The 22697-nt window shown below is 40.7% G+C and overlaps 1 protein-coding gene across 2 annotated transcripts in view; it reads right to left on the bottom strand.

The window, feature by feature from the left end:
- Nucleotides 1-5850: 5850 nt before the first annotated feature.
- Nucleotides 5851-22697, bottom strand: part of cdh13 (cadherin 13, H-cadherin (heart)) — a 182452-nt gene continuing 165605 nt past the window's right edge. For both annotated transcript variants that reach the window (XM_058088199.2, XM_078791167.1), the window contains 3 exons: nucleotides 17844-18077; nucleotides 15180-15398; nucleotides 5851-7483 (listed from right to left, as the gene is read on the bottom strand). In XM_058088199.2, coding sequence (XP_057944182.2) covers nucleotides 7476-7483; nucleotides 15180-15398; nucleotides 17844-18077 — 461 coding nt within the window. In that variant the 3' untranslated portion in view covers nucleotides 5851-7475. The remainder of the gene's footprint in view (nucleotides 7484-15179; nucleotides 15399-17843; nucleotides 18078-22697) is intronic.

Genomic DNA, 22697 nt, shown 5'->3' with positions numbered 1-22697 from the left:
AAACACAACACACTGAGGTGAACTGCCCTCAATCATTAAAAAGTAAGTACGGCAAAGATCTTTTCACTTGAGAGAGTTCACCCTGGTAAACAAAGTGTGGCCTGGGTGCTCATCTGGACCTTCATTCCAAATACGATCCATTGTTGGCAGGTTTTCCAATTTGACATTGACTTGTTTTCCCCGGAATGAATATGTAGGAGTCTGCTGCTGGGATCATTGTGGATAATAATATGTGATTTTCCACGGCACGCTTGGCACATTAAAAGAGTTGAAGGATGAAGAAGTTGACTTTTCTGGTAAATTGTTGGCGCTAATGGAAGACAAAGCCCGTGTACTATTATTATTATTATTATTATTATTATTATTACTCCCTTTGATTTGCGGCGGCGTACAATTGACCAAGCTGAGAATGCCCCTTGCTCCCCCATTCCATGACCACCAGGAGAATAATCCCAGGCGTGTGACCGCCAAGGTACCGAGCGAGCCTTTCTTTCAATCATCTTGTTATGGCGGCAAGCAGTTGCAATGCGGGTTCTACCCACGGAATAATGGAACTCCCGGCGTGTTTACAACTACACGCAAAGGTCAGGCTATGTTAAATAAAACCTCTACGCCGTACAAGATAACCAAAGCATCGAGGTTGGCTTCATACGTTGCTTTTGGCTTGTAATGATAATAACGGCCTCGGGGCGTTACTGCATCGCACGCTAAGCTTTGTGGTCCCTTAGAAGTCTCCCGGTGAAATATGGCGTGATAAGAAGCCCGCAGTGTTGGAAGGGCTTTGCCGCGTTGACTTGTTGTCAAGTTGACCGAGCTCCAGAAATGACACAAACATCAGAGGGTTTAGTCCCACGCAGACGTAGCTTACACGTTAATTAACATGCGATTCTGCGGGGTACCGACGCTAAGATGTCATGCTGGCAAAGCTTAGCAAAGCCCGACAATGAAAAGTGGCTCAATTCATGTTCAAATCCCTGAGGCACTGCATTATTAGCAGAGAGTAATACAAAAGCAAAAGACGCAAACTAAACTATAGCTGTTTAACATATGCAGCTCGGAAAAATTATTATTTTTTTTTTACCATCTTAAGCTGGGCAAGCTGACAAATTTCAACTTGCTGTCATCCTCATTTTTCGTCCCTTTGTATTGAGTTGTGGATCTTTTTAAAATGTCGGCTTTTAACATATAAGCTGTACTATGTGTTGCTTTCCGAATCCGATCCGGAAGTTGAGACTGGACAGTCTGAAAGGTTACTTCATGACGTCTCTCACTGGTTTTTAGCGGTATTCTACAGCATCAGTAACGTCTAATGTGGCCACTATTTGTGGTGTGAAACGGGTATTAGCACACTCTATATGCACACTCTATACTGCTACACAGACAAGCACTTTTTCTCCATGATCTACACAAAATAAACACAGTTAGGACAACGATAGCAAGTAATAGAGAAGGAGAGCTTGGGCCTGGAGAGCAGAGAGCTTATAGCCACGCCCACATCTGCTCCTCTGTGACATCACAAAGGAGCAGTTTAACCACGCCTTCTGAAACCAAGCGTTTTGAGCATCCCAAACTTTTTTCAGGACTCACTTCCAAATGCGCAAACCTCCTCATCTGAAACTTTGGTATGGTTTAACACCGGTCAGACAAGTGGAAAAACCTTGAAGAAAAATGTGGGCTCCAAAATAATTGTATCATTTTTAATGCCTTTCAGCTGGACATTTTTGTAACAACAAATGTGTCTCAAGAAAGGAACAATTCTCAAAAAGTTTTTTAACAGCACAAACTCAAAGACACGTCCTTCATCGCATGATCTCAGCCGTTTGTTCATCCACTTTGTGCAAGAACAAAGGCTGTAAAAGTTCCTAAAATCTACTTGCAACTTTCCTTCGCTGTGTTTTATAGCCGGGCTGATGAGTGACGCTTTCATCATTTACGCAACAGTTTCCCCTTTATCCTGTAATAATATATGATGCACTATCACATGCAGGCAGATGGCAGGCTATTGGCATAACACACTGACATCTCCAATCTTTTATTACCTCATTTACATATCAGGGCCTTCTGTTTGACACCTTTTTGTTACAACACAAAAAATGAGAGCTGAGTGGAAGTGACATTGTATCAATGACAAACTCGAGTAGACTCGAAAAGAAGGGACAAACTGTGAAAATATCGAAACATAAGGACTCAGAGGGAGCCAGGATAGATTCGGATAGAAATAACCAGTGCATTTGGAAATATTAAAAGTCAACAAATCACTGACGTTATATTAAATGACAATGCCATTTGTGAGGTTTATTTTCTCACTGCCAATTCCGACTGTCTAAGGTTTGCAGCATTTCAAGAAATGCTGCAAACTTTTATGTTGCTCCCACTTTCAAGCATTGCTCCTCACAAAACTTCAGTCTTTTGCTGTGTGTGTGCCCCCCCAACACAAACAGAAAACGTCCAAATGACTGACAAGGGGTCTCACTCAGTTCGCCGTTGTTCTATGAAGTGAATTTATTATGTCGTCACGCCTGTACTTCGCAGTAAAAAACTTTTTTCTTTAAAAAAAAAAAAGCAATTCAAAACTTAACACATTAAAAAATGTATTTTATGAATTTATTGAGGCCATTTTCAAAAGCACAATTATTATTCTTTAAGAAACGTTTATTGGAAAAACTGTTGGACTGTCAGTTGACGATGCAAGCTGTACTATGAGGTTCCGAACCTTGCATTTTGTGTATCTTTTAGCATTTAAGACAACACTTTTGGACTATTTTGACCTTTTTCAGGTAAAGGCAAACAGAAAATGTTGTTATGTAACGATAGTTTATTTGTCTCAAAATTGGGTTAATGCTGGACAATTTGCTGTCCAATTAAATGCACCCAGAGATTGTTTCAGCAGCTTAATAAGGGTATCTGCCGGCGACATGATGGACATAAAGTAGCCGAGAAAGCCGACATGTCCACATTAGTCTGCGTGCGTGAACTGACCTTGAGTAAAAACCCTTGTCATTGCAGACCATTCATTCAAACACATTCAACATGCTTGAGGGGAAGAAGGGCAGCCCATCTGAGAACAGGACTTTTTGTCAGGCATTTTGTCTTTTGCTCATCTGGACAAATTCATTAGGACCAGAAAGCACAATTTCATATGAATGACCTTGAACTTGAGAGGAGGACTCGGACACAGAAAGAAAGATACTGGACACCAGACAGATGTTTTGAACTAAACTGACACTGGATCGGCATCTTAATTCAGTGTCTCATTCCATCTCTTCCCAGCGTGGTTAAGTTTTCAGCCAAATTTGCGTTCATCAACTTCCTTTCTAATCATGGAATGTCCACCATTCATCCAATTATTATTGATATATTAATGGGAACCACAGCAAAGAAACCCAACTCTGTACTGTAAATACTCCAATTAACACCTTCCTCACTCAGCGCTTGATCCAAAAAGTTACTTATTTCAGAAATAACATCCTCTCTCCGATGATCGCCTGCTTCCATTTATGGCGTCCCCTTTTTGCACTTATGCAAATCAACAGCCCAGCTATAATTAGAGCATTTACGGCATTCTAGTCCAAATGAAATGGTGTTTCTCCAACCAATGGATAGTAAAATGATGCCGGGAAAGTCACCCACGCTGCTTTTGTCATTTTGTCCTTGCAATAAAAAGGCATAGTCATAAACTTTTGGAAAGAGTAAAGCCCCCAAGCAGATTGTTTCCACCTCCATGTTCAACTTTTCAAGGACTCCAAACACGAAGAGTTTAGTTGATATCATGATGCTGCGTTTTGGTCTCATACGAACACATCACATGACCCCAGACCTTGTCTGAGCCAATCAGGTGTTCATTGGCAGACCTCCGACTGGCCTCAGCAAAGCAACCTTGCAGGCAATGCAGGATCTCGCTTCGTTACAGCAAATGGCCGTGCTTTTCTTGGTGAGGGTTCTCCCGACTCCCTTGGCATCATTTACTAGCTACTCCTTAGTATTTGCTGGTTTTCACCTTTTCTACCTTTTCTAAGTTTTTGCACAATTATGCCAATGATTATCGATACCGTTAATTATTGGACATGACTAACATATGCACACACACTTTTTTTAAACTTATAAGTAATAGGCCACAAAGGAGCAATTATTATTATTGTTTATTTTCCAAAATTATTTAACAAAACTGCAAAAGTTTTAAATACTAAAACAAATACATTTGAACATACGATGCACACTTTTAAAACATGATTTCAGCTCATAACATCAGATGAATGAAATATTGAAATATCGAAATGTGTAGCTGCAAAATGGCAAACTTGGACGTGGCGATGCTTTTAAAGCTCGGGGAGACATTCAAGCAAGTCTTTCAGCATGATTATAGGGTCAGGTGACGGAAAATAGCAAGTGATGAATAGGAAGTATAAGAGCCTTTTGGCCCGCTTGAATGTATTCCTGGTGTAATTACCAGCAATATCTGCCAATGGCCCATTGAACGTTTGTCACAGGTTGAGGGCGTTACTTAACCTTGCTGAGGCGGCGCCCAATGAGAGTGAAAATGATAATTGAGTGGTCATTACAGATAAGGATCCTGTGTTAATAGGTGCTAAATGATCATCTAGGAGGGAATTAATGAGTTGGAATGGCTCAGTGGGAGAAGGCGGATGGAGGATATTGGTATCATTATTATTGGATGTTATAGTTGCTATTGGCATTTCCAGGAATAACTTCCAGGAGGCTGGAAGGATGAAGTCAAAATAATAACTGGCATTGTTTTGAAGTCATATGAATATTTACTTTTTACACGGCAACCATGACATGCGCCATTTTTACTACTCACCTTGCTTGCTTCTTCCGGGCTTGCCACGATGCTCAGAGGTGACACGGAAGCCACATTCTCCACGACTGCATTGGGTACCGTATGTTTTTGTCGGGTCGCATCGTCAGACAAATGAATGCACAGCCGCAGCATATGTTCATTTTCAGTAACGGCTTTATTAAATTAGTGCAAAAGACATAACTCGGTCAGAATGTCTTCTTTTTCTTTGAGGTTGCTTTCCACTCGAGGCCCCACTCAATCGTCTGAGTGCAGGCCGGAGAGAAAACATCAACTACACACCACAAACACATCCTTTGTTTTCGGGAACATCTTTCCTAGGACTTGTAAAAGAGACGGAGGGAGACCAGCGGAGGAACGCTTTAACCTAAACACGTGGGCATCCAAAAGTCAAGATTTCTTATTTTGCAATTAATCACAATAATAAAGAAAAGCAAAACAGCAAAGATGTTACAATGGAAAAGTCAACACGGACACCAACGGCATTAAAAATAGTGCTCCAGTTCACTGAAAAAACCCTAAAAATCTTCTTTTATTCACTCACGGTGTGGGGGACCCAAATAACTTGCAATCAGAGTACATAAGTTAATCAATACTGTATATCTATACAATGGTAAAAAATAAAATATTTGATCGTAGTCATTTTTGAAAGGTTGACACCGTTACTATAAAGAGATACTGTTTCCACTCCATGACAACTAATGCGATAAAAAGAGATAAATGGCAGAAAGGACTCCAGAGTTTGGGACTTTAAAGGCTTATTGGCTACCACCTTGTCCTAAAAGACCACGACCACTGCAGACGAAGAAGCAGGCACCATCGCTCCTCCCAAACGGGAAACTAGATCAAACACGGCCTGCTGAGAATAGAAAAGAACACATGAAAAAAGCCAACGTTCGCCGCCCTCCAGGACGCTAGCTCAGCCTTTGCCGGGTTTGGCGGCACGAGGAAAAGGAGGCGGGGCGTGCTGGGGAGGGAGGAGAAGGATGGAAATGAGGAGTGGATCAATCATCAGGACGGCTGATGAAGTGATGAATGTGCAGCATTTGTCCGCCCGTGCATGTCCCGTTCAGGGTCCCCCCCCCCCCCCGACTGACAAAGGCTACGTTCACACTGCAGGTCAATGCTGATGGTTTTTTTTTCTCACATTTGTCCAAAGTCCGCTTTGCAAGTCCAAGTCCAAGTCAATCTCAGGTCTCAGGACGTTGAGTCAAGTCCAAAGTCATAGGCTTGAAATTTTCATAGACTTTCAAATTGTACAAGTCATAAGCACGGTTTAGCGTCACAATCTATTAAATATGACAAATACTATAAATGCAGTTTCAATTGTTTCATTTCTAAATAAAATAAGACCAGTTTGACAGGACTTGGTCTCAGAAAAAGAGCGTGGACCGAGTCTTCGGGATTTAGAAATGTAATCCTCACATTCATTGATTGTTCTTAAACCTGATTGGACGATCACATGAGTTGAATATTTGCAACCCATTTTACCCAACACATTCATGGAAAATCTCATTTTGAAGTCCAAGACTAAAGTTTGAGTCAAGTCCTGACTCACAGTTGAGTCACAAAGGATTTGAACAAAAAATCCCAACTGGGCACCATACCCTGCAGTGAGAACGTAGCCGGGACTGCCTGCCCCCCCCCTCCTCCCCGCCGCCAATCACTGGGTGGACACATAGAGGCCAATGTGAATCGTATTCACAGCTATTTCAAGCCTGGAACTAAAGGCGGTTTTTAGAATACCAGACACAGAAGTCCAAACCTTCTTGATGCGAGGCAACGGTGCATCGATGGTTTGAATCTACGTACACTCAATGACCGCTTCCTAGGATACACTTACACAATTGACACAGTCCAAAAAAGGATTAATCGTGGTGTAGAACTGCACTCAATCATACCTAAGTATTTTTTTGCATCGGAACCCAAAATGGCAAAGATCTCAGTGTCATGCAGTGCTGTTCTACACAATGAAGCATCAGATCTTGCACCATTGTTATTGTCAATTTATGTGGAATTTGCAATGCGGCTTTTGTTGTTATGTGTTAATTGTGCAGGTGGACGTCATGTCACATGTCGGAAAGTGATGGCCAGTTGTGGGTACTTAAATAATACAAAGGTATCGGCACCGCATCAGTAGCAACGAGACATTTCATCAATAGGATATTGACAGACATGACATGCTAACTAATGACAATCCAATCGGGATCACGACACACCCTCAGTCTTTTCTTTGCTGATCTCCAAAAACGGCACTTTCTGCAGGGACACATTTTCCACGCCGCCAGGAGACCCCCACTCATCTGCATTATGGTGAAGAGTGTAAAAAGAACGTGATTGCATAATCAGTGGCATCCGGGGTAAGGGCAGGAATGGGACAGAATGCCAAAGCAGCTAAAGGTGACGTGAAGCGATGTCGGAAAGGAGTGAGGAAAGAAGCGATGAAGAAAGGAGACAAGTGTCGCAAGGAGATAAGTGTTTTTTCCACAACAGCTGAGCTGGTGGGGATTGTGTGTATTGTCATGTTTGATTTTTCACGGTGTCGAGACTTTTTCTAGCGTCTTCTCTTTCCTCCTCTCTCTCTCTGCAAAGCCAGCGTTGTGTGCGGGGAGATAAGTCGTCGCTTTCCGATCTTGCAAACGGGACCATTTGGCAGAAGCTACAGGCCTGGTGAGAGAAGAAACGAAGGTCAGCGGTGAATCGGACGAATTGGAGACGAGAGTCGTTAAATATTCAGTGAGGACAGACCAGAGACGTTCTAATTGCAGCGTCTAAGAAACTGGATTTAATGGAAGCGTCCCGCCTCAAACCCTCGGCCTCGTCTTCCTGCTCTTAGGAACTTCCCAGACGCGTCAATCAATACGAGTGAAAGCAATCAACACTTTGTTTAAAGTGCAAACATAAACCAAGCTTTTGATTGATGATGCCATCAAGACTGATCTCCTGCGGACGCAACGGTGAAGATTAATTGGACACTCGTGTTAATAAACATAAATCTAAAAGTTGTGGAAATTGCAGTTTATTTCCCATTTGTTCGGAACGAGCACATTGTGGGATGGGAAGCACAACGGAGCGTGAGCATTGGACTCGGGTAAAATGTGTCCGCTACTGACCCCTGATATGGGCTTCTGGTACACTTTAAATTGCAGGGTCTCTGCAGTCTGGGATTGAACTCTTTCCTCAAGGATGACAACCACGGCCCCCCCACAGACACCGCTGTCACAGACCATCCTGACAATTTGGGATGGGAAAAAACGGAGTGGCCTGACTCCAACCCAATTGAACACTTCAGTTGACTTGGAATGCCGTCCCACAGCAGTGTGTGACCGGCATAAGAATAATGGGAACATTGCTAAACGAGCCATCCCTCCTTTATTGGGGTTAATTGGTTCCAAATGCAACCATGATAAGTGAATTTCAGCAAAGTAGGAATCCTTAAGTACAAATGGAATATTTGCCAATGATAAGTTGTTTGCCTTCCTGGTGGTAAAATGAGACAATCTTCTTGGGACCACGACTGAAGAAGCCTTTTGGACCAAATATGAAACATTTTCAACATACAAGAGGAGCCTGGATTCAACCTTGGAACCCACAAATCCATAACCCTTCATAGATTTCTACTAATACGTTTGGGTTTTTTCTCACTTTGAACTATTTTGTCCTACTTGTCATTTGCCGTGTGTGTCGGTGTTTGGTTGTAATCTGTCAATTTGTCTCAGCAGATGGAATTACAGCAGATCAAGACGTGATCCAGCCCAGACATGGTATCTATGGACACCACGGGCAGACACACGCGGACCCGCACGGCCGTATGATTTGAAATATGAGAGTTTATCGATTTCTCCTCGTCTCCCTCGTGGAGTGTGACATGTTGGAAAATGGCTGAGCTCAGGAGTGAAATGTTTGCTCTGATGAGATCGTCTAATACAGCCATCACCAAATGGTGGACCTCGGTCCGGATATGGACTCAGTCATGGGCCCAATGAGACATTGAATGGGAAATATAATAACATATTCTCACGCCATCCGATCCAATGCAACTGGACTGTTAGTTCATGCTGGACTGGAGCTGTCCTATCTAGTCTGACTGATGTGTGTCCTACCCAGTCTTCTATTTGTGGTGCAAGATTGGTTAAAAAGCCCACTAGTGGGTTTCATTAGGACTTTTACAATTGTTGTCACAGTCTTGTTGTGCTTTCTTTCTTTCGGTTGGAAGTCCAAATCCTTTAGTTTCACTCATGCTGGACCTCCATTGTTCATGTCTCCTCCCCTCCTTGGCTTTCCAGTGTCTTTCTTCCCCGAGATGCAGTCTGAATGAAAGCCACGTAATGGGTGCAAAAAGGCCATGTCGCACTTTTATTTGCCGTCGTTTTGTCTCCTCTCGACATTGCACAGACGTAAGTGCTCCCCGAGAAAGGAACTCAAAGCTAAGAAACACTTTAAGGCACTTAGTTCTCAAGTATTGTCGCCCCCCCCCCCAGATCTGGCCCTGAGCAAACCTGTTTAATCTCACACGAAGAAGTGGATATAAATGCGGCAATATGGACCTTCAGGCGAAAATGTCAAGGCGTTAAATGCATAGGGAATCGATTAACTTCTGCTCTGCAGATGAAAGCAATGAACTGAAAAGTGTGGGCGCCACAATTGGTGGTGGAGTCAATTGGATGTCTTCGTGACCACAGGAAACCTCTGGAACGGGTTCAGGTACGGAACAAACTTGAAGGTCCATCCATCCATCTTCTTCCTGCTATCCAAGCTTGGGTCTTAGGCCACTTCATCCGGCCCCTCCAGGCGGTTCCTAGGCGTTCTTAGGCCAGTTGAGAGACACAGTCATCCTGAGCCAATGGCAATTGGAGCCAAGGCAGAGGAGCGGCGGTTCTACGCCACGTTTCTGTCCACCAGCCTACGGAGGAAAGTAATCTCGGCCGCTTGTACCTGTGATCTTGTCATTTCGGTCATTACCCAAACTTTGCAAACTTTAAGGTGAGCTTCACGAGTCCACTCAACAAAAATGACTTCAAGGTCTCCATTCAGTAAAAAAAAGACTCGCACATCTTGACGATGTAATTTAGGAACGCCACAAATTGGAAACCTTAACTTTTAACTTTGACAGTAATTGGTTCCAACAATACAAAAGCATCATAAATAATACATTTGTTTGTAATTAATACATGTGTCTGTATGTATAGAAGATACTGGGAGAAGATGGCTGGCCTGGTTTGACAGGTCATTACTGACGTGCCACAAGTGAGTAATTCCACTTTCACCCACTGGTCCCAATTAGATCATCCCAGAGAAACCAGCTGCTAGGACGGCCGGACCCTCAGTCAAGCTTAAAGTGATCTTTGGAGTGGCCGTCTTACTGCACGGAACATCTGGGGAGGGGGGCAAGAAGTCATTGTTCAAATTGATGGAACCTGAGCGGAGCTTGGATAAAAAAAATAGGAGTTTAAATGAGCCAAGCTGGCAGGGAATGGTCCAAGATCCGGTGCCAAATGGGCTAAATTAAGGATGGAGACATTCATGGCCATTTTTACAAAGACTATTTTTGGGGTTACACTGCCGCCATGAAAGTAAGAAATAATACAAAACAAATTTTTGACCAACAAGAAGGATTTTAGACCAATTTGCTTATGTTGAGTACTGCAATAAAACCAGAGTAATATACTTCCATGTACCATTGGATATATGTACATACTGTATATATAGAAGCCATTTGGATTGTGGTCGTCTTCTTCTTCGTTAGCGACTGGTGCTCTCTCACACTTCTCCATATTCATTCCCGATGCAAAACAAAGTATATGGTGGAATTCCAGTTGACGGCTCCAACAGCCTCTGCGACGTGATTTGAGAGCAAAGACAATACTCCAACTTGTACGCACCACGCATGGCTGCCTTCAAAGGAAAATATGACAAAGCTGCATTTTTCCACGAGTAAATAAGCTTCTAAACATCCTGTCTCTCTCGCTGGAAAGGGGATTTGTGTGGAGCTGAGGAAGAAGGAAAGCGGCTGTCGGAGTGGAGTGGAGGATCAGAGAAGACAAACAACGTGGACTAAATACCCCGGGGATGGAGGTAAATTAGTAGCATCTTGTTTGAGTTTGTGTGCTGTGGTAAATTCTTAGCTTTTACGTCTTTACTCCCGCTACTACGATATTGTGGAACTCTTGCTGAAATGACAAAGAAAAGCAGAAGCAAGCAAGTTTCCTGCCGTTGACCCCAACTGCAGACCAATTTACAGCCGCAGCCTGTAATCCTGCATGGGGAAGATTGAGGTTGGAGCTTGTAGACCTAAATTGGGGGGGAGTGGGTGCGCTGTAGGAGGAAATTGTGCATGCACACGTGTGGCTAAAAAAGCAAATAATCCCCCGGAGATTTCATTCGATTAGCGTATTTCACGTACCTCGCCAGCTAAATTCTGTCGGAATCCCAGATAGAGTACGTATCCATTATTTATTCACTGTGCCTTCACTGACACATCATCAGCTTTAAAAATGGCTGCTTGGATCACCGCTAAAGCTGTTGAGGCGAGATAATACAGTACATAAAGAACACAGTGTCATACATACAAATAACCTGCAACGTATTGAGAGGGGTGTAATATTTACTAATATTTACAAGGTACTTTGTACTGCCGAATGAAAATGAGCAACATTCTTATATATTTTATGCAGCACGTCTGCTTTATGATGACTTCATGGAATCGGGCAAAAATAAACAATTCAAATGTGGAACATCATCATGTAAAGTAAATAAAATATAGATAAATAAATAAAAAAATATATAAATAAAATATAGATAAAGTGCTTTTCAACAAGGCATCCTAAAGCAGTAAATACAGTAAATATTAAGGAGACACGTGGCAGAAATGAGGATGCTGAGGTTCTCATTGGGAGTGACCAGGATGGATAGGATCAGGAAGAAGCAAATGTTAGAGGCCTTGGAGATAAAGTCACCAGACTGAGATGGTTGGGAGGAGAGCTAGTCAATATATTGGTAGAAGGAGGAAGACCAAAGAGGAGGTGTATGGATGCAGTGAAGGAGGACATGAGGGACAGATGAAGAAGACAGGGTTGGATGGATGGATGGATTTGAGATGTCCCTCAAACTATTGTGGTTGATGGGCCAAATTCCCCAAACGCTATCCAATTTAATTGGCTGCGTCACAACTCACGTGATTGGTCGCTGTACTTCCTTTGTGCGTACAAAAATACCGACCACAAAAGTTGCCGCAGCGCTGCAGGTTGAAATACGAATAAGGTCATTCTTGCGACGCCGGCGACTAAATTGCAAGCTTTTGTCAAAATAACAAGCGGACATTGGCCTTGGGAATATACTCACTAGTTTTACTACTATATATTTGCCCGAGAACTACTTGTTCACATACTGCTATACAACAAGATCATGTAGGAATACACCGAGCGACTCTGTTCTACTGCTACAAAAGAACAAAACTGATTTTAATCTCCACACATCCATCTCCTCTTCCCGGCGCTTCCCTCTGGCTCTTTCCATTTTCCCGGCTCTCATCTCAGCGTGTCGGGGTCAGAGTTCAGCGTGGAGATAAGGGGATGGAAACGGGATCCTCTGTGACTCTCCATCAGGCTCTCAGAGCCCAGACCGCAGCCATCAGTCACCTGGATCTGTGGCCCGACGATGAGCTCGGGTGGAAGTGGTCTCTCCTGGTGCCTGCTGGGCTTGTGTGTGGAGATGTTATGTGTCTGACCCCCCCCGGCTTGTGTCGCTCCATATCAAATAATATGCGGCATTGTGGAAAAAGGACACAAACGCACACACATTTGGCCGTCACGTGGTCGGAGAATGTGTCGTCGGGAACGGCTGCTTCCATAACGGATGCTGTTGCCACACTCCAAGATGAGAGATGAATTCTTCGTGTGCACCAATTATGTACCATGCATTCATAGTTCAGACGGCACCTTTGTTGCCATGACAACCACAAACAACAGGATTTCTTCAAAGATAGGCTCGGAATGTTTTTGGTGTGATTCTGTTTCTTTCCCTTTTCTCACGCAAGAAAATGAGTTAATATGAGCTAGCTAACAACGACATCATCGACTTTGAGCATAAAAAAAAATATATAATTATTATTAAACTTATTAAATTTAATATGAAACTTTATTATTAAACTATTTTTCGCAAGAAAATGAGTTAATATGAGCTAGCTAACAACGACATCATCGATTTTGAGCATAAAAAAATATATAATTATTATTAAATTTATTAAATTTAATATTAAACTTTAATATTATTAAACTATTTTTCGCAAGAAAATGAGTTAATATGAGCTAGCTAACAACGACATCATCGATTTTGAGCATAAAAAAAAATAATTATTATTAAACTTATTAAATTTAATATTAAACTTTAATATTATTAAACTATTTTTCGCAAGAAAATGAGTTAATATGAGCTAGCTAACAACGACATCATCGATTTTGAGCATAAAAAAATATATATAATTATTATTAAACTTATTAAATTTAATATGAAACTTTAATATTATTAAACTATTTTTCGCAAGAAAATTAGTTAATATGAGCTAGCTAACAACGACATCATCGATTTTGAGCATAAAAAAAATATAATTATTATTAAACTTATTAAATTTAATATTAAACTTTAATAATATTAAACTATTTTTCGCAAGAAAATGAGTTAATATGACCTAGCTAACAACGACATCATCAATTTTGAGCATAAAAAAACACAATATAATTATTATTAAACTTATTAAATTTAATATTAAACTTTAATATTATTAAACTATTTTTCGCAAGAAAACGAGTTAATATGAGCTAGCTAACAACGACATCATCAAAAAACCCATAATATAATTATTATTAAACTTATTAAATTTAATATTAAACTTTAATATTATTAAACTATTTTTCGCAAGAAAATGAGTTAATATGAGCTAGCTAACAACGACATCATCAAAAAACCATAATATAATTATTATTAAACTTATTACATTTAATATTAAACTTTAATATTATTAAACTATTTTTCGCAAGAAAATGAGTTAATATGAGCTAGCTAACAACGACATCATCGATTTTGAGCATAAAAAAAATATAATTATTATTAAACTTATTAAATTTAATATTAAACTTTAATATTATTAAACTATTTTTCGCAAGAAAATGAGTTCATATGAGCTAGCTAACAACGACATCATCAAAAAAACCATAATATAAATATTATTAAACTTATTAAATTTAATATTAAACTTTAATATTATTAAACTATTTTTCACAAGAAAATGAGTTAATATGAGCTAGCTAACAACATCATGGGAAATACCGATTTTGACCATCAAAAAAACATAATATAATTATTATAATATAATATAATAATTATTAAACTTATTAAACTTTAATATTATGAAACTATTTTTATATGGTGGACCTAGTTAATATTTTTGGGTGTGAATTAGCATTTTCTTATGGTTAATATAGAGAATGTCTTGGTTTGAGTCGGCCCTCCATGACGCTAACCAAGGTTCCATGAAATCCCAGTCAGAGTGGATGAAGCGAGCGTTGCTTCCTCCCCACAACGAAGCTGACGGCCCAAATAGAAGCAATTGTGGAAGCGCCCCGAGGCGATGTCGGCATGTCCAATGCCAGGGAATGTTTCGTTTGACCTCAGCAGTGGTTCCGTCCAAAAGGGAACACGTTAGCAAGCCGTGAAGTGCTCGCCAAAGCAGCGCTTGGCATAATAACACCCGAGCCTGAGGCCGTTTTACCCATCGGAAGCCATTTTTGCTAAAATCCAAGAAAGGGAGAAACGATGGATGAGTGGAATAATTACTCCTGAATATCACATTTGAATATTCTGGGACTCAACAGCAAAATAATCATAAATTATCATGAAATCTTTTGGTTTCCTGTCCTGTTCTTCTTATCAAAGCAGCTGTTGGACATTTATTTAGTGAAAGAGGGGGTTGAATTATTGATGTCTTGCTAATGGGCTAATGCCACAGCTATTGAAAATGACTTTGTGTTCCTCCAGCAAAAACAACACAAGCTTATTTCTTATTGAAATTGATGGGTTGCCATAGCAATGGCATCATTTTCTGTTTTTTTTCCACATTGTGAGTCATAAATGTTCATTTTAGTAACGTGAGAAGTCACCAAACCTTCCACAATGGCTCCACTCCGATGGTCTCAGATATCATTTATAGCCAAATTCATAGAAAATTCATTCTGGAACTTTTCATTCATGGCAGCCATTTATGGAGCATTTGATGATCCCGTTTGGAACACCTTCAAGTGTCAAACCGGCTGTCAATCAACCGGAATGGAATCTCTTTGTAGTTCCTGGTCCCTGCAGTAATACTTACAGGGTCGGGCGAGCACGAGCGTTGTTAGCATGATGACAAGGCTGGCGTGGTGCGAGTGGGCGGAGCTGCAGAGCATCTTGTTCTTCTTGCAGACGCAGACCTGAACTTTGACCTCTGTGTTGTTGGACATCGGAGGCACCCCTGAATCGCTGATGATCAACGGAAGCTGATAGTTGGCTTTCTTCAGACTTTGCAGCAGCATGATTTGGGAATGTGTGGCTGGGAGACACAAAGGAAGACATTTAGTGGAATATTCGGGTACATGGAATTCCCAAATGGTCACCATTGGAATGATTTAGATCGTGCACGGTTTTGGACTGCAATGATACCAATATTTTCTATGTATTTTGAGAATATTTCATCTCGTGGCTTAATGAACGAAACGGATGGCGGAGCTCGTTTTGGAACAACTTGGCCGACGCACGGAAAGAATCGCGGTCCAAGAGCCGCTGCAAGCCATAAATATGGAAATAGCCATGAACTGGTGGTGAGACGCCATCTTGACACGGCTCGGGTCCCTCCCAATTTGGCAGTTGGCTTGGGGGAACTGCTGCCCCCTCATTCCAGCTGACCCCCACTGACCAGTCAATCATGTGGCCGACATAAACAGGAAGTGTACCAAAGGGACAACACCTCTGACATTTATCAAGCTTTTTTTCCGACAGCAAATCTTCTCCAGAAAGAGTACTACACAAATGAATATACCTATACAAATGAATATACTACACAAATTAATATAATATACCTACACAAATGAATATAATATACCTATACAAATGAATATACTACACAAATGAATATACTACACAAATGAATATAATATACCTACACAAATGAATATACTACACAAATGAATATACTACACAAATGAATATAATATACCTATACAAATGAATATACTACACAAATGAATATAATATACCTATACAAATGAATATACTACACAAATGAATATACTGCACAAATGAATATACTACACAAATGAATATAATATACCTATACAAATGAATATACTACACAAATGAATATAATATACCTATACAAATGAATATACTACACAAATGAATATAATATACCTATACAAATGAATATACTACACAAATGAATATACTACACAAATGAATATAATATACCTACACAAATGAATATAATATACCTATACAAATGAATATACTACACAAATGAATATACTACACAAATGAATATAATATACCTATACAAATGAATATACCTACACAAATGAATATACTACACAAATGAATATAATATACCTACACAAATGAATATACTACACAAATGAATATAATATACCTATACAAATGAATATACTACACAAATGAATATAATATACCTATACAAATGAATATACTACACAAATGAATATACTACACCTATACAAATGAATATACTACACAAATGAATATACTACACAAATGAATATAATATACCTATACAAATGAATATACTACACAAATGAATATACTACACAAATGAATATAATATACCTATACAAATGAATATACTACACAAATGAATATACTACACAAATGAATATAATATACCTATACAAATGAATATACTACACAAATGAATATACTACACAAATGAATATAATATACCTATACAAATGAATATACTACACAAATGAATATAATATACCTACACAAATGAATATACTACACAAATGAATATAATATACCTATACAAATGAATATACTACACAAATGAATATAATATACCTATACAAATGAATATACTACACAAATGAATATAATATACCTATACAAATGAATATACTACACAAATGAATATAATATACCTATACAAATGAATATACTACACAAATGAATATAATATACCTATACAAATGAATATACTACACAAATGAATATAATATACCTATACAAATGAATATACCTATACAAATGAATATACTACACAAATGAATATAATATACCTACACAAATGAATATACCTTGATATAGTGGTAGCTACGTTCATGGGGTCCATACTGACTTTTTCAAGTGTGACCTGAACATACACATTGGTTGTGGTTCTGCAAGCCCAGTACCAAATGCCCCGCCCCCTGCTGCTTTAGAGTAATGAGTAATCGGATGGGTGGCGGCTTGAGTGCTGCAGTTCAAATTCCCAAACTGAAGCAGGACACGATGCTCCTCTCTTGGGAAAATGGGCCGCATGGCGTTTCTTCAGCATGATAACGACTCAAACATCTCCAAGATGACAAGTGCCTTGCTCAGGAAGATGAAGATGAAGATGAAGGCCATGGAGTGGCCAAGTATGCCTCCTCCAGACCCCAAACCCAATTGAACACCTTTGGGGCTTCCTGAAGTGGAAGGTGAAGGAGCTCCGGGTGTCTTAGCATCACCAGCTTTGTGATGTCCTCGTGGAAGAACGAAGAGGATTCTAATAATCCAATGCCCAAGAGGATTAAGGCAGTGCTACATAACAATGGTGCTCAAATGAAACATTGACATCTTCAACAAGAATATCTGAGATGACTTTTAGAGACTTTTTGTGATTCATGTTGTATTTCCAACAATTTACAGTTTTCAATTCAATTGCGGATATTTGTTTCTTCAACCAATTACCCACGATAAAGGAGACATTACTGCAATATTGCGTAATACTCAGTACAATACTCACAGTTGACTCTGGTGACTTTCCATGTTTTATCTAGTCCGGGTTGCTTTCCCAGTTCTATGTTGAACGGGGCCCCGTTGGGCGGTAGATCCTTGTCCCGTCCACCCACTATGGCCACGTTCATATCATGCGCGTCTTCACACACTTGCGCTACTGACGGTACCACGTAGGGGGCGTTATCGTTGTAGTCCTCCAGGTAGATGATCAACGTCCCGGTGCCGGTCGCTGGAGGACTTCCTGCAACACACAGAAAGAAACAACATGACTTCTTTGTGGAGAACATTGCAATTCACGTATTTATTAAATGTTATGTCTAATTGAAGCATAAAGTTCTGTGATGCTAAGAGCATTTAAGAACATTCTTCATATAGTTATCTTTTTATTTTTTTTTTCTTTTGCGTCCCCCGCTTAACTGAGATAAGAGGTTATTAAAACAAATTTAAAAAAACATGCCGCATCCCAAACAGCTTAAGAGGTCATTATGCAATTAACACCAATAGACAAGATCAGTAATTGAAAAATGGGCTTTGTGACCAGTTGAAGGTATTTTAGATGACTTAAAGGACGGGAAGGAGACGTGTTGGAGGTGGAACAAGACAATGGTTCGATGCCATAAATGTCAAGTGATGGCGGACGGTGGAGTGGTGTGCTGGTCATCAACGAACAAGTCAAAAGATGGATAGATATATATATATATTCATTTATTGTCATTGCACAATAACACAGACACAAAATGAAAGTTAACCTTGAAATATGTCTTTTCACTAAAGCCTTTTCTTCCCCTTGTTTTGTTGATGATTCATATTTTGCTGAAACGTTCTTATGTTCCTATGTTCTTATGTTCCTATGTTCTTATGTTCCTATGTTCTACTGTGTGCATTGAAAAGAGGACGTCTGGGATTGAATGAGTTAATTGGCCAGTAAAGTCGCCTGACGTCAAGCCCATGGAAAATCTATGCGGTATTGTCATAGACGTATTGTCAAGGAGAAAATGCAACAATGCAGACGAGCTGAAGGCCACAATCAGAGAAACCTGAGCTCTCATAAAACCTGAGCGGTGTCACAGACGCATCGACTCCGTGACACGTAGTATTGTTGCGGTAAATCAGGAATTCAAGTCCAGTAGGTTGGGACCAGTAGGTTGGGACCAGTAGGTTGGGACCAGTAGGTTGGGACCAGCAGGTTGGGACCAGCAGGTTGGGACCAGTAGGTTGGGACCATTAGGTTGGGACCAGTAGGTTGGGACCAGTAGGTTGGGACCAGTAGGTTGGGACCAGTAGGTTGGGACCAGTAGGTTGGGACCAGCAGGTTGGCTCATTGCAAGCCTCAAAAACTAGCCACACCCTGCCGAGTGCTCGCCCCCCTAAACGCCGCACCCACCTGAAGCTTATTGAAGCACCACCATGGTGAGATTGTGGCACATTTAAAACTGATATCACTCTCATAAAGACAGGAAGTCCCACACTCGGAAGGCGTTCGGCGTCATGAAGTGAGTATCGATATCGATACCTGGCTTTTTCATTGATATCAGAGCACCCTAATATACCCTCTATACCTTTATTCTCCTTTGTTATTTTGTAAATACATCAAATTTGTTTGTTATTTTGACTTAAAAAGTGTACTAAAATCACTAATTCCCCAATTTTAAGTTGAATTACAACTTTTTTCTTTCATATTTTGACTGACATACAGCCACCGACTTGTTTGTGTCACTCGCCAGCTGGAAACAACTTTGTTTTCAAGTCTTTGTATTGATCGTAACCATAGCAACCAAACCTCAATGGCTCCCCAACCAAACGTAGTTTAGACTCAAACGTCGGCGTTAAATGCGTCATTACGGACCAATTATCCTGACACCGACACGAGGAGGGAAATGAGGGGTAACATTGGTGATGTACAATAGCGTCATGGCAGACGGCCATGTCTTTTGTTCCCCGGGTGGCACCCAGCATGAATCCCAAACTAGGAGAAGCGTGTGAAGTCTTGGCTAATTTTCTCCAAAGCAGATCTGGCCGTGCTTGGCTAGCTCTAAATGACGCTTGTCTTCCCAAATGAAAAGGTTACACCCGAGCACTCGTGTAGCCGTCCCTCTCCATCATGTCCTCGTCTTCATCAGCCTGCCGCAGCATCGCTGAGATTTGTCTGCCGGCCTCGGCATAGCATCACTTTGTCAAAAATGTTCCGACTAAACGCCGCTTCCCGGCGAAGGTGTGATTCATGGAGCTTTGCAGCTGTCAAACCACCTCCAAGTAGAAAGTGGGAAAAGCAACATGAAAGCCAAAGAAATGGAGGATTGCAGTCATGCAAGAACCAGGACTCTCCTGGTGACGAGGAATGTTTTCCCGCATCAAGATGTCGGGATGTTTTGCCTTTTTTTAACAAGTCAAACTCAGCTCACGGAGGCAATAGGATAAACATGAAAGATGCATTTTAGTTCAACTTCCAAGACTGGATATTGTTTTTCATAAATGAATCAGTTAATAAATGATTGTTGTTCCGTGGATTATTAGTCCAAACACGTTGAAATAAAAGTGATACAGTACGTAGTATCCCGGTCAGTAATGACATTAGCTTACATGACATTACCTTAACACTGCAGTGACATTCAGTGGCATGTTCGACATGACAGAGTGAAAAAAGCTCTTCTCCCATTCCATGTGGAAGTGGTAAGGTTTTGGATTGTTAAGTTGAGAAGAAATACATTCTAAGCTATCTAGCTACTTAGCTAGCAGCCGTGTCAAGTCCCTGCAGCATAAGAGTTATGCAACGTGATGTGAAAACGGGATAATAGAAGTTAAGGTAACTGTAGGGGTGTTATTTGGTGTCGACAGGGCTCTAATAATGTTAAAAAACCATATGCTGCAACTACAAAAATATTCAATTTCTCAACATTGAGTCCAATATTGCGGAAATATTTTGACTTTATTCTCATTCAAATGAGAAATTTTAATGATTAAAATTTTTGTTCATTTCTGTTTTGAAATCCTGTGCTAATTCCATTCCCCATGATGGTTCCCAGTAACAATTCCAACAAATGGACTGGAGAGACACCCCGAGATCGCCACGCCCCGCGGGCCCCCAGAAGATGTGGCAGCTCGTGGAGGAGCGCTTGTCCATCACGGTATTAGTGAAAGCGTTAATCCCATTGTGTCTCAATTAGGTTACGTTAAATCTTAAGTAATCCAATCACCTTTGATGTGCTGCCATTTTGGATCTTGGTCGCTGGTAAGAACCACATAACGTGACACGCTTGGAGTGACATTAATCCTATACAGCCTTCCATTTTACACTTCATTCGTCCACCTGAGGGGGACGTTATTTTTACACAGTAAAAGCCAACATGCTACATTCCATACGGACAAGCCGGATCTTAGGATGCATGCATCCGGAATTGTTCATTTCATCATTGATATGTATTTCTTTGCATCCTGCATGTAAAACAATAACTGTAGAACTCCAAAAACGTGTTTTGTATTAATATTTTTGGCTTTCCACAATGAATTAATTGGATGTACATTATTTCCAAAAGGAAAAATTGATCCGATTCAAGTCCGTTTTGGTTAGAGTCTGACCTTCTGGAACACATGGATGACGCTAACCAAGGTTCCACCGTACAACAAAACCTCCAGGCATCGAAATAAAGAAGAAGCACTTTCTTGAAAGACTTCATCACCTTCAGCGTCTTTCTTTCATTCTCCACGTCACTTGGCCCCCTCCACTCGTCCCCGTGTGGCAGTCCCACCACCCAACTGTCCCCCGGGTGGGCCCACAGATGAGAGCAGCGAGAAGACTGATTGACTCTCGGAGTTGTCAGGGATAATCCACATCTCCAGGCTGCACATTTTTCCTTCTTCCTGCTACTTTGCTTTGCTTTTTGAATAGGAAAACCGTCTTTCCTCCAACATTTACACTTCAGGCTCTTTTCTGCTTTACCGTTCTTTCCTTTTTGGTCTTTCTTTGTAGAAGTCCAATGAAAGATGGCGTTATGACCGGCGACTGTTTGAAAAGGACACAAAGTGAAATATGGTTGAAATCTGTGATGTGTTTGCTCCCTCTTGGGGGTAAATGACTTTTATAAGGGAAATAAATGACAACAGTGTTACCAGCTATCGGCTATTCCAAAGAAGCACGTTGTTTAATTCCTCTCTTATTAAGGGAGAACGTGGCATTTCCAGATTCTGCTGCCACGTGGCCATCCGCTTAGTTAGCGTTCACATACGATACAAGTTAGCGTCCCATTTGGGTTCTCTCGTCCCATCAGTACCTAAATATTTCATTGGAGGACAAGCAGAATAGAAAAGGATTGGACGGCGCATAAATGCTGTCTGTGAGGAGCCTAGAGCTCAGAGGGAGGCTGATGTCATTGCAGCGCTCCAATGTTTGGTGGTTTTGCCCTGAGAACTCGTGATTGGCTCCTGCTAAAGAAAGAGCTACTGTTTCTTCTCTGAACGAAGGAATGAATGTCGTGAGATTAGAATTTATCCATAAATTATAAATGTTGCATATACACCAATAGATAGAAGAGAGCTAAGGCAACAACCAGGTGTAGCAGTACCTTGCAATACCGTGTGTACTTTAACAATGGTACTTCTCAGAGATCCTTCATGCATTGTGAAAAGATTCCACCTGAGTCACATTTCAGCTTCCTTCTTTTCTCTGGAGAAAAAATGTGACGGAGCGAGCCGGAATCTACACTCCCGCCTGAGCCATAAGCGTCACTCACTCGGGTGTTTTGTCACGTTTTTCAGCTGGTCTCCATCCATCGGCAGTCAGTCCCACGCCTCGTTGAAACAAAGTCACTCAGATAACCACTTCATTTTGGAGCATCACCCTTCAGTGTCCTCTGGGCTCCAGCAA

The sequence above is a fragment of the Doryrhamphus excisus genome, linkage group LG6, assembly GCF_037039965.1.
Source record: "Doryrhamphus excisus strain RoL-2023G ecotype Guam linkage group LG6, RoL_Dexc_Guam_v1.1, whole genome shotgun sequence".
Lineage (NCBI taxonomy): Eukaryota > Metazoa > Chordata > Actinopteri > Syngnathiformes > Syngnathidae > Doryrhamphus > Doryrhamphus excisus.
Note: the sequence above shows the minus strand (reverse complement) of the source record. Positions and strands in the feature narration are given on the sequence as shown.